Source organism: Bos mutus, chromosome 19, assembly GCF_027580195.1.
Source record: "Bos mutus isolate GX-2022 chromosome 19, NWIPB_WYAK_1.1, whole genome shotgun sequence".
In the NCBI taxonomy this organism is placed as follows: domain Eukaryota; kingdom Metazoa; phylum Chordata; class Mammalia; order Artiodactyla; family Bovidae; genus Bos; species Bos mutus.
This window is the reverse complement of record NC_091635.1, coordinates 52446890-52459905: the sequence shown is the minus strand read 5'-3', so window position 1 is coordinate 52459905 and position 13016 is coordinate 52446890. Positions and strand designations below refer to the sequence as shown.

General features: G+C 40.8%; 1 protein-coding gene and 2 non-coding genes across 9 annotated transcripts in view; 1 reads left to right on the top strand and 2 right to left on the bottom strand.

Annotated features, from left to right (window-relative positions):
• Nucleotides 1-286: 286 nt before the first annotated feature.
• On the bottom strand, nt 287-450 carry LOC138984019 (U1 spliceosomal RNA). Its single transcript, XR_011461379.1, has one exon. It is a non-coding gene; the product is annotated as a U1 spliceosomal RNA (small nuclear RNA).
• Nucleotides 451-1462: 1012 nt separating this feature from the next.
• Nucleotides 1463-1626, bottom strand: LOC138984008 (U1 spliceosomal RNA). The gene has a single exon (XR_011461369.1). It is a non-coding gene; the product is annotated as a U1 spliceosomal RNA (small nuclear RNA).
• A 10542-nt stretch (nt 1627-12168) lies between these two features.
• Nucleotides 12169-13016, top strand: part of RAD51C (RAD51 paralog C) — a 35499-nt gene continuing 34651 nt past the window's right edge. Inside the window, exons 1-2 of one of the 7 annotated variants that reach the window (XM_070390597.1) lie at nt 12169-12303; nt 12660-13014. In XM_070390597.1, coding sequence (XP_070246698.1) covers nt 12687-13014 — 328 coding nt within the window. In that variant the 5' untranslated portion in view covers nt 12169-12303; nt 12660-12686. The remainder of the gene's footprint in view (nt 12304-12659; nt 13015-13016) is intronic. The other 6 variants (XM_070390596.1, XM_070390595.1, XM_070390592.1 and 3 more) reach the window with 6 other exon arrangements.

The following is a 13016-nucleotide window of genomic DNA, read 5'->3' as shown; positions in this document are numbered from 1 at the left end:
CTCAAACAGTAAACTAAAAGTTCGCCGGTCACATAGACCTCCAATAAACCCTGAAAATTAAAACTCACCAAATCTCAATAAACAAAACTAAAGCCACCACCTCTCACACACGATACTACCAAAAAAACACACGACTTACAATAAAAAAACGAACAAGCAAAAAAAAAAAAAAAAAAGCTGGAAAATCGGATCAGCAGTTTCGAAAACCCCACGTTTAAACACAAACTACACCATTATATTCTTCCCTAATAAAAACTACTCAACTTCCTTTGAACCACAAAAGAGACAGGGGAAAGCGCGAACGCAGTCCCCCACTACCACAAATTATGCAGTCGAGTTTCCCACATTTGGGGAAATCGCAGGGGTCAGCACATCCGGAGTGCAATGGATAAGCCTCGCCCTGGGAAAACCACCTTCGTGATCATGGTATCTCCCCTGCCAGGTAAGTATGAGTTGCTCGCCCTGCCTGCCGCCTCAGCCTCACGTTCCAAACACTTCGCACTTACGGTCACTCTCTTCACCGAAAACTCTACACCCTCACTTACGAAATAACGGCTTCTCCCAACTATAAGGCCCGACAAGCACATTGCGAGTACCGCAATATTTGCAAAATAATAAAAACGCTTCATAGTACATTCTGAACAGGGCCAGCCGAAGCCGAGCTCATTTACATACTTCGCGCACCTTAGTTACGTCACTCTGTAGCGCCGACTGTACCCGGGCCTCGTGATAGGCTGACTGACAGCCACGGAGGCGCTCTGGGCCTAATCCCCGGGGCCGGGAATGTGACCCACCTTTGTGACAGAACAGACTGTAGGGATGCGATTAGCTTTGAGACTGGGTGGGGCGGGAATAGTCCGAATTATCCAGGTGCGCCTAATGTAATCAAAAGCTCTTATGGAGAGGAGTTACATTATCAACTGACCGAAGACACTAAACTGGTGGCTTTGAAAATGGAGAGGTGAAGTGAAGTGGCTCAGTCGTGTCCGATTCTTTGCGACCCCGTGGACTGTAGCTTACAAGGCTCCTCTGCCCATGGAATTTTCCAGGCAAGAGTACTGGAGTGGGTTGCCATTTCCTTCTCCAGGGAATCTTCCTGACCTAAGGATCGAACCCGGGTCTCCAGCATTACAGGCAGACACTTTACTGTCTGAGCCACCAGGGAAGCCACCTGAAAATGGAGAAACGGACTACAAAGCAAGGACACGTTGCTTTCAAGAGGTTCCCTCTATATCTACTGGTGAAGAAAGAAAAGGTCATAAAACGATCCTCCGGCTCAGAGAAAGGAAAACCGAAACCAAAAAACCATAACAGAAGAAAAAGATAATCACAGCCCCTTAAAGAAGCCGAACTAATTCCCATAGTTTAAAACTGGGATTTACAGCGTCAACTCACAACAGCCACCACTAGCAACAAACAAAAGAAAACGTCAATCTACAGCCTTTTCTTAAACAAGCCACACCAGGGGAAAGCGCGAACGCAGTCCCCCACTACCACAAATTATGCAGTCGAGTTTCCCACATTTGGGGAAATCGCAGGGGTCAGCACATCCGGAGTGCAATGGATAAGCCTCGCCCTGGGAAAACCACCTTCGTGATCATGGTATCTCCCCTGCCAGGTAAGTATGAGTTGTTATCGGCCTCTACCATGTCACCCACATATTCTAATCACTCTACAGAGAGGGTCACTTTTCTTGTGCATTTTACAAACCTCTACCCTCATTTCTGGAATTAAGCCTTAAAACTATAATTACAAAGAAGGAATACTTTGTAGATCTCAATATTGCCAAATCATAGGAAATAAATGCCTAGTGTAAGCATTAAGGCAGTCACTGCGCTCATCTGCATGTTCCACACCCCTTTTGCTGATCTCATTTAGCGTGTCCTTTTCCTCGTATAGTTACTGGAATGAAATTTAAAGGCAAAGACTCTACAGATATAAAAGTAAGAAATTCGTTCTTTCCTTCAAGGGTTTGGAGCTAATGACCTCGCTGTGATTCTGTGGTAGTTCAGCAAGCCGGTATGACGCAACAGATATAGCAAGTCTGAAAGATGAAATTTGGTAAAAGTACGTTTTAAAATTCAGTCGATGTAGTTAGAGCTGCAAATAACTTGAGCGTTCAAAGCTTCGAGCACAAGTACAAAATAGGCTCTTTTTCAAATGTGGGGCAAATGATCACCCTTACAAGAATAGCTGCACAAATACTAATTTTGAACTGAGTTAGTGGAAAGCTCTTGCAGTAACCCCTCCTACAGCAGATATTTGGGTAAGTTGTAGGGGTCCATTAGCTGGAATGTGATCATCCTCACCGTTGGAAATCACTTTTGTGATCAAGAGTGTCTCCTCTCCTAATAGAGACTAAGTTGTGTTTTGACTTATCCTTAAACTCTCTTGTGCTCAACACTACAAGCACAGGGTCATTCTTTTGCTTTTTCATGGGTGTCTGAAATCCACAAGACTACTAGAGATTCAACCCATCCTACAAGAAATTCCTGACCTCTCCAAGACTATCTCAGACCCTTTGAAAAGAGCAAATCCCGTTTTAGGCAGCGGTTAGTACTTCATGTATTACATGTTCACATAATTAATATCATCAAACTTCTGAGTCCTCTCCTTTCTGCCTCAGTGTATGTTAGAACTGGAGTTCCCATGTTTAACTATTCTTCAGTTGCCCAAGATCACACTAGAACCAACCTATTTCTCACATTTTTATCTTACAGAAGGACTCTTCTAATATTGTCTCCTCCACCAACATAAATCAGCCAGCTTTTATATCTTTTTTTTTTCTGGCCACACTGGGCTGCTTGCAGGATCTTAGTTCCTCCACTACAGATTGGACATAGGCCCACAGTAGTGAAAGCATGGAGTCCTAACCACTGGACCACCAGGGAATTCCCAAGCTTTATATCGTTAAAACAGGAAGAAGTAATGCTATTTGTAAAAATCGTATTAAAAATTAACAAGCAATAACTGAGAACAGAGGTAACTGAGATGGAGAGAGAGGAAAAAAATACTGGGGTGGAAGAAGGAGATCATGAAGTCTGAAGTCTGACCTTTGACACCCTACCAGTTTGATTTTTATAAACTCTCTCCCCCAAAAGAAAGAACTATTATATGTAATACATATATAAAATATATACTCATATATACATACCTGCATATGTAATCTAGAATTTTGTGTGTCTGTGAAATAAAAGTTAGCTATCCTGGGGCTTCCCTGGTAGTCCAGTGTTTAAGGATCCTCCTGCCAATTCAGGAGACACAAGTTTGATCCCGGGTCTGGGATGATTCCACAGGCCGAGGGGCAACTAAGCCAGTGTGCCACAACTACGGAAGCCCACGAGCCCCACAACCTGTGCTCCGCAACGAGACAACTCCACGACGAGTAGCCCGCGCTCACGGAAACTAGAGAAAGCCCACACACAGAAACCCAGGGCAGCCAAAAGATTAATAATTTTTTTTCTAAAGTTAGAGATCTTGAAATCTGGCTGGGAACCACACTTGTAAGGGGAAAATGGTATCTGTGAACTAGACTACTATTATCACCAAACAACTTTTAAATTCAAAATGCCATTTTCAGAAGATTTGTGACTAGCAGTGCCTTCTTTTTATTTGTAAGATACAGTTGATTTACAATATTGTGTCACTTGCGGGTGTACAGCAAAGTGATTCAGTTATTTTTTTTTTTTCAGATTTTTTTTTCCCCCTATAGGTTGTTACAAGATATTGAATTTAGTTCTGTGTGTTATATATTAAGTCCTTAATGCTTATCTGTTTTATATATAGTAGTTTATATCTGTTAATCTCATACTACTAATTTATCCCTTCCCACCTCCATTTCCCCTTTGGTAACGATAAGTTTGTTTTCTGGCTGACTCTGCTTCTGTTTTTTTATATAGATTCATTTGTATTATTTTTTAGATTTCATATATGTGATATCATATAGTATTTGTCTTTTACTTCACATAGTATGATATTCTCTAGATCCGTCCACATGACTATAAAAGGTAATATTTCATTCTTTTTTATGACAGAATGATAGTCCATTGTGTGTGTATACACACACACCACATCTTAAACCAATCATCTGTTGATGGGCACTTGGATTGTTTCCAGGTGTTTGATACTGTAAGTAGTACTAACAGTGTTTTCTTTTTATCTTTTCTTTTTTGACCATGAGGCTTTTTGGATCTTACCTCCCTAGATCAAACCTGAGCCCTCAACAGTGAAAGCGCCAAGTTCTAACCACTGGACCATCAGGGAGTTTCCTAGTGGTGCTTTCTTAAGTAACACAGAGCCCTTCACAAGGTTAGTTTCACTATTTCATGGGAACTTCATTGTTTTTGGCCCAGTTATCAAAATATATGTCCAAGGCAATCTGCCTTGGGGCAAAAGCATGACTGTCTTTCATGCTCTTATAGCTCAAGCAGGTTAAAACATTAATGCTACATCCTCACAGAAGCCCTGTGAAGTTTAACATCCTTTGAGGAAAGCCACAACATTCCTTAGAAAAATACAAGGAAATACTTACATAAGTTTATATTAAATACAAACATAAGTTAGCCAGAAAAAGTAGAGAAGCTTTAGTTCATTTTACAAATGTTGCAAAACTTTGTTGCCAAAACCAAAGTAGATGTAATCATCTCACAGATTAATCTCATTTACGAACAAAAATAAATGCCCCCACTGGCAGCAACTAGAGAAAGCCCACACAGCAACGAAGACTCAGTGCAGCCAAAAATAAGTACATAAAAGAACAGTACGCAATAACCAAATAGGTTTTATACCAGGTATGTAGCACCTACATATATAAAAGTATCTTAGGGACTTCCTTTGCAGTCCAGTGGTTAAAAACCCACCCTTCCATTGCAGGGGGCAAAGGTTTGAGAAACTCAGATCCTACAAACTGTTTGACCCGGCCGGAAAAAAAAAAAGCATATGATAAAGACAGCATTTTATACAGGTGGGGGAAAAGATCAGTTGCCTTATAAAGAGTATTTAGAAAACTGTCTTACCACTGGAGAGAAGGGGAAAAAATGCTTTCTTTCTCCTACATTTAAAAAAAAAACCAGATAGATTAAAATATTCAAATTAAATCATAAACCATATGTAAAAAATGCAGATGATTATGTTTACAATAATTTTGAAGAAAATAAAGACTTCTTTTTGGCCTTGCGAAAGGGCTTGGGGGATCTTAGTTCCCAGTGCCACCTGCAGTGGAGTCCTAACCACTGAACACTAGGGAACTAAAAAGAAAAGACTTTCTAAGCATGTTACCAAAGTAAGAATCAAATATAAACTTTGCATATACATAACATCAATAAAGTAGAAAACCTCATAAAGTCTGAATACATGTGACAAAGTGGGAAAATATCTGCAATATAGTGATTAGGTAAATAGCCTGTATAATAGAATATGCATATGAGAGAGCTGGCAGCTAAAGAATTTTGGGTTTTAATGCCAGACAAAACTGAGCAGAATGCTGGGCCTACCATAATAAATGTTAGTTATCATTTCTGATAATAAAAACAAATACATATTTTAAATTAAAAGTAGCCTAGTTAAAAAGTGAGAAAGGAACATGCACCCATGTTCCTAGCACTATTACAATAGTCAAGAGGTAGTAGCAACTCGAGTGTCTATCTACAGATGAATGTAAATACATACAATGGAATGTTTTTCAACCTTAAGAAGGAAAGAAATTCTGATAGATGCTATAACATTAGTGTATTATACCTTGAAAACATTATGTTAAGTGAAATAAATCAAGCACAAAAAGATAAATTCTATATGATTCCGTTTGTATAAGGAAATGAAAAATGGTGAGTTGTTCAAAGGGTACACAGTTTCAGGTGTGCAAGATAAAAAAGTTGTGGACATAAGTTGCACAACACTGTGAATATAATTAACAGTACTGAAACTTACACTTAAAGATGGTTAAGATGGTAAATTTCTTTTGACCATGTCACACAGCTTTCGGAATCTTAGTTCCCTGGCCAGGGATTGAACCCAGGCAACTGCAATGAAAGTACCAAGTCCTAACCACTGAACTGCCAGGGAATTCCCAAAGATGGTAAATTTTACGTTATGTATATTTCACCACCATTAAAAATAAAAAGTGGGCAAAGGATATAATGGGATAGTTGCAATAATAAAATACACTTGGCCAATAAAGTTATATGAAAAGATCTTTAACCTCTCTTAGTCATAATAAATGATAATAGCCATTTAAAGTCAATTATACCTCAATTTAAAAAAAAACCAACCAACCATTTAAAGACTGCTAAAGGCTAGTACTGGGCTTCCCAGGTGCTGCTAGTGGTAAAGAACCCGTCTACCAATGCAGGAGACACAAGAGTTGAGGGTTCAATCCCTGGGTTGGGAAGATTCCCCTGGAGTAGGAAATGGCAACCCAGTCCAGTGTTCTTGCCTTGAAAATTCCATGGACAGAGAAGCCTGTCTGGTTAGTCTTTGGAGCCTCAAAGACTGGGACACGACTGAGCACATATACACACTACATACAAAGGCCTGTGCCAGGGTTGGGGCTGGAAAACCAGTTCCCATATACTGTCAATAGGACTCTAAGTGGTCCAAACGCTTGGCGAGAAGTTTCAAAATGGGGAATTCCCTGGCCGTCCAATGGTCAGGACTCAGGGCTTCCACTAACGTGCCTTGAGGTTCAAAAAAAAAAGAAGATTCAAAATGAAAATGCGTGTGCTTTTTGACCTAGGAATTCTACTACCAGAAATGTATTGAGAGAAAGGGCACAAGCAAGCTCAAGAGCCCAGATGGGCATGCTTGAACAAGTGAGCTCCAAAGCACACCTACTTCATCACAGTAAAAAAACTGGAAATAATTTCAGTTATTAATAACTGTCCAATTATAGGCCACTGATTAGAAAGATGGGCCTCAAGACAGAATAGTATCCAACCATTAAACTTAATTTTTGGGGGGGGGGGCCACTGCCATGTGGCATGTGGGATCTTAGCTTCTGACCAGGGATCAAACCCATGCCCCCTATAGTGGAAGTACAGTCTTAACCACTGGACCTCCATGGAAGTCCCAAACTTAATTTTAAAATAGTTTTTTAATCATACAGAGAAAATTTTTGACAAAATATTAAGTGAAAAACAAAAGATATATAAGATATATACATTTCTTCACAATTTCATCATAACTCAAATAAATATATATGAAGTTGTAGGGTCATTAAAATAAACTGAAATGTTAACATTATTATCTTTGAATGAAATTGAGCCCCCTTAAAACCAAGTTCCTCTGCTGAGTTTATGATTAACCTCTCAATCCAGAACTTTATTCCCTTTCCTTTCCTGTACCTGTTCCCACTCAAGACAGGAATATCAAAGAAAAGGGGTAAATTGTAACTGAGCAGGACCCTAAGGGGCCTTCCCAGGACAGAGCCCACCTGTCTTTTGTCTGTAGAAAAACTTTAGCCTCCTAGGCCTTCTTTAAGTTCCAAAGAGCAAATTTAATCAGAGAAGTGAGAAAACACAGAAAGAAAGGAAAACAGGCAAAACAAAACAGTAATAGTTTAGCCATTAAACAAAGTTAAGGTAGTTCCGCCATAAGAGCTATAGATAATATTCCGAGCCATATCCTTGGGTTGTTTTGCAGATACTGACACCCCCACTAGGTGGAAGACGTTAACAGCACTCTGACCACAAGTACAGACTCCACACAGGTTGGAACCAGAAGGTTGATGATGTTGACTCCAAATTACCTCAGCACCAACCAATGAGAATGAAATTCATGAGCTGATCAAGTACCACACAACTCTCTCCCTCACCCTGTCGTTAACCCATAGGGAAGTCTGGGTCTTCTGAGAATTAGTCGCCCGTAGTCCTTGCTTGACCTTGCAGTAAATGCTGTACTTTCCTTCAGCACAACCCAGTATCAGTAGACTTGCTTTACTGTGCATGGTGAGTTTACCCGGGTTTGACTCAGCAACAAGAAGTGAAGAAAAGATCTAGGAACATGGAGGTACCCTTAATGCCCACCGACAGATGAATGGAAAAAGAAGACTTGGTGTACACACACACACACTCACACAATGGAATAGTACAAAGCCATAACAAAGAATGAAATAATGCCATTTGCACAACATGGATGGACCTATGGTTATCATACTAAGTGAAGTAAATCAGTTAAAGATGAATATCATACAATATCACTTATATGTGCAATCTAAAAAACTGGATACAAACAAACTTATTTATGAAACAGAAATGGGGTCACAGACATAGAAAACAAGGTAATGGTTACCAAAGCAGAAAAGTGGTGGGGAGGGATAAATTAGGAATTTGGGATTAACAGATACACACTACTAAATATAAAATAGTTAAACAATAGGGAACTATATTTAATTATCCTGTAATAGTGTATAATGGAAAAGACTCTGAAAAAAATATATGTATAACTGAATCACTTTGCTATATTCTGTAAGTCAATAATACTTTAATTAAAATATTTAAATAATAAAAAAGGTCTATGAATAAGTTTTATAGTATATTTTTTGTATTTTGTTTTCTACTTCCAACACATAGATATTTTCCACCTATTTTAGAGTGCAAAACAAAAAAAATGGGAGAGAGGAGCAGGTCAGTCATCTAATCATCCATTCTTTTAACAAATATATACTAAACAACTCCTGTAAGCCCTATACGGTGCTAGGGGTTCTAGAAAAATGACGAGTAAAATCCACATGGTCCCCATTTGACTGAATCTCATTCTAGTTGGAGGGACATATGCTAAATAAATGATCACACAAAGACATCTGGTGCTATGAGATCCTTAGCAGAGGGATCTGATCTAGTTTTGAGGGGGTTTGTTGGAAGTAGAGGTTCAAAGCCAGATAAGGGGTCAATGTGTGCTAAGATTTGAAGGATAAATAGTAGTTAACTGGGTATAGCAGAGAGGTATGTGCAAAGGTTCTGTTGTGGCACCCACAAGAAATTAATGCCAGAATGGCTGGAGTATAAAGAGTAAAAGGGAGATAGGAAAAAGATACAGCCAAAGATGTAAACAGAATCCAGAACATGCAAGACTGTTTGTCTTATTAAGAAATTTGGTTTTATCCTAAGAGCAAAATAGGAAATTACATAAAATGAAATTCACTCAAGAAAGGGCTATTGCAGTACCTCTAAGAGAAATGGTGACAGCTTGGCTTAAAAAAAAGAAAGGAGACATGAACATAATCAAGATATTTTAGAGAGAAAATTGATAAGAGTTTGTGGTTATATTGAACGTGGACAGTTAAAGGGGAGGAGGTGTGGAAGATTCCTAGGTTTCTGGTTTGTGCAGATGGAAGGATGGATATTCAGTTCACAGAGGCAAGGAATGCAGGAAGAGGACAAAGATTTTTTGGTGTGCTGAAGAAAATGAGTTAGGTTTAAGATAGGCTGAGTTGGAGATTTAGCATTGTGCTGCAGTTAGATATTTCCATCAGGAGGTTAGAGAACAGGTTAGAGCTAGAAAAATAAATTTACAAATTATTGGCATATAAATAGTCACTGAACTGTGAATGTGAATAAGATAGCAGAGAGAGAAGGAGAGAACCAGAGAGGGGAGCACAGTACAGCATAGTGGGTGAAAGGTCAGTTATGGGGCCTTAAAAGAATGTGAACATTTCCTGCTCTAGTTAGAAAGGATGAAAAGTAAGGGAGACAAAAAAGCCAGATGCCTAGGAAGGACATCAGTGTGGGATCACAGAAGTCAAGTGAGAATAATGTCTCAAGAGTTTGTGGATAACAAATATTTTGAGCTCCCATTAAGTGCAAGGCCTTGTGCGAAGCTTTACCACAACCATCTCTAAAGCTGAACTTTGACTCAGAGTTTTTTCTTAGTCCAAACTGCACTCATTTATCTTTCCTATTCTCATTCACTTGAACACACAAAGTCACCAGTTTTAAAAGTTCTATGTTTTTAGGCTAAAAGAAAGTAAACTGCTCAGCTATAAAAAATATTATTATTCTTCTCCCACATCTTTAGAAAACAGCCCCATTCTGCATGAAAATGTGTCTGTATTTGATTACTTAGATCACTTGTAAATATTGACAGCATTTTGGTAGCTCATTCCTACACTTAGTTGTATCTAGATAACAAGTCAGAAATGCAACACAACTCAGTAATAATGATTGACTAAGGCTCCATGGTGCTTTCCTGGTGGCTTAGTGGTAAAGAACCTGCCTGCCAACATTGAACCAACACAGATGCTGGTTCAGTCCTGGGTTGGGACTATCCCCTGGAGAAGGAAATGGCAACCCACTCCAGTATTCTTCCCTGGGAAATCCCATGAACAGAGGAGCCTGATGGACTACAGTCCATGAGTTTGCAAGAGTGGGACAACGACTTAGGGAATAAAACACAAGGCTCCAGGAAGGCATAGATTCTTTTATTTGCCATGTCATTCTGTACAAAACTAGTGATTAAATATTTAATGTTGCTTAAGTATTCAAATCTTCAACGAGTAAATTTTAAATGGAGACCTTGGTAAACTGTTCACAAGATTACTATAAGGATCAAGTGAAATAAAATAAAATACGTAAAAGCACTTTTCTTTGGCACTTTACAATTGTAGGATTTTTTTTTTTTTTTTTTTGAGGCTCACACCATTAGTACTCTGCTGAGCTAGGTGTTCAATAAGGCTTTATTCAACTGTATACACGTTAGAATATTTTTAAACGGAGAAAAAAACAAGATTATGCACCTTTTCTGGGTTAGTTTCTATATGTTAATTTAATCTTTCCTACAACCCCATGAAATATTATTAATTTCCATTTGCAGGTGAGGAAACTAACTTGCTTAAAGTCTTGGTTGGTAATTTCCCGAGATGTGATACAAACCCAAATTTGTATGACTCCAAAGCTCAAGTTTGATTTTTCATAAAAATACTGCATTTTTCCCCCCTCTGATGGGGGAACCAACCCATACCCCCACCACCCTCTTCCCCCTGCCCCAGTGGAATCCCGAATTCCCAACGACTGGACCTCCAGGGAAATACTGCGGTAACAGTATTCTCAAGATCAAGTAACCCCACGTCGCAATGGAAAATAATAACATACTTCCAGGAAAATTTAGGCTACCAGTTTGAAAGCCTGACTATCGAGCAAACTGCATTAAAGAAATCTTAAGAATGAGGATGAAAATAATAACTACCATAGCAACCCAATGTTCCGAATAAGGTAATAATAATAAATAACAGAATGGCTACAGAGTGGACTGGTTTCTTAACTCCATTCTGCTAACGAAAATTCTAAACACAACCGATTCCACTGAATTTGACCAAACTACCTGAAGTGCTATCCCTGAATATATTAACACCATCTCCTCTTCAGCCAGGACTCTGGTTACTTGATAAGCATAAGCCCGAATTCTCCCAGCGGACAACATTTATGTAATGCCCCCTGCATGTCCACATGTGGATCATACTAGAAGGTAAGCCATGTAGAGTGGCAAATAAACTGCATTTTGATTAGTCCTACCAGACTTTCCCTGCCCTACCAAATGGGGAACAAATACTTCTCGAATTTTTCCCCCACCGCCACTCCGAGAGCTACCTCACTATTTGAAGGTAGCTCTGGTAAGAAAAAAAGGTACTAGGTCTTAACTTTAGCTTGAAGAAAACTATGCTCTATGAGTCCGTCCCAGTCCTATTTTCCTCGCGGCATGGCTGTGAGCATTGGAAATGCGTAGGATTTGCTAAAGTGGTCAGCACATTTCCTTCCTTAGATCTTCCGTACTTAAAGGGCTCTGATTCGCAACATTTAGGGAATTCCTTTAAGTTAGGAAGAAAAGTCAAGGCCAAGAATTTTTCCCTAAAAGTAAGGAATGAGTTACTCCCTTAAATAAATTATACTCTCCTAGGCAAGGGAAGCGGAGAAGGCAATGGCACCCCACTCCAGTACTCTTGCCTGGAAAATCTCATGGACGGCGGAGCCTGGCGGGCTGCATGCAGTCCATGGGGTGGCTGAGAGTCGGACACGACTGAAGCGACTTAGCAGCAGCAGCAGCAGGCAAGGGAAGACTTCCTAAGCCAACTTCCAAACCGCCTCTCAATTTCCTCAAACTTCTCTATTTCAGTAAGCCGTCCCTTCGAAACCCTGTACCCGAACAGGAGCTCTTGCGTAACCCGACGCCTCCCTCTCGACGACCAGGGGAGCCCATGTCCAGCCCAGTCGGGGGACAAGACTCGCTTACTTTTGCAGTTAACTTCTGGGCAGGCTGTGAAGAACTAACGGTCTCAGAAACCACCACGCTCCAGACTTGACTCGCGGGAAGCCGTAGGTGGGCGCGGGGATCGCGCGGCGAGCGTGCCCCGCGGCTGTGGGGGGCTGGCCCACAATCCCTCGCGAGGGCGAGGGCGAGGGCGGGAAAGGTGAGGGGCCTAGCAACGGGGGACAGCCGCAAGAAGAGCCAAAACTATTCGACTGTTCCAGACTCCAAACCGGTAACACTCGTGTGTGTGTGTGTGTGTGTGTGAAATTCCCATTCGGAGAGATCATTCCTGCTAACAACGCTGAGGCCTCCACCCAGAGGGTCAGGGCAGAGGTGAAGAAATGTGGTAAGACCAACTGAGCCTGGGCTTTTTGCATCCTGCGGGCTCCATCCATCTTTTTTTTTTTTTTTTTTTTTACTGTCAGGATATACGCTTGATGTGCAAACTTTAAATGAGAGTTGAAAGAATCACGGAAGAAGCGGGACAAGTGAGTCAAAATGTATTCGAGTTCCTCAGAGCCCCAGAGCCCGAGGCCTCGTGCAGCCAGGCCGCGGACGCCTCCCCTTCCGTCTTCCGTCTGACGTCACAGGGCGCGGCCGACGCGGGTGTCCGGGCTCGGCTAGCTCTGGGAGCGCGCGAGTGCGCGCGGAGGTGGTTTGAAATGCAGCGGGATTTGGTGAGTTTGCCGCTGTCCCCGGCCGTGCGAGTGAAGCTGGCGTCTGCAGGTTTCCAGACTGCTGAGGAACTCCTAGAGGTGAAACCCTCCGAGCTCAGCAAAGGT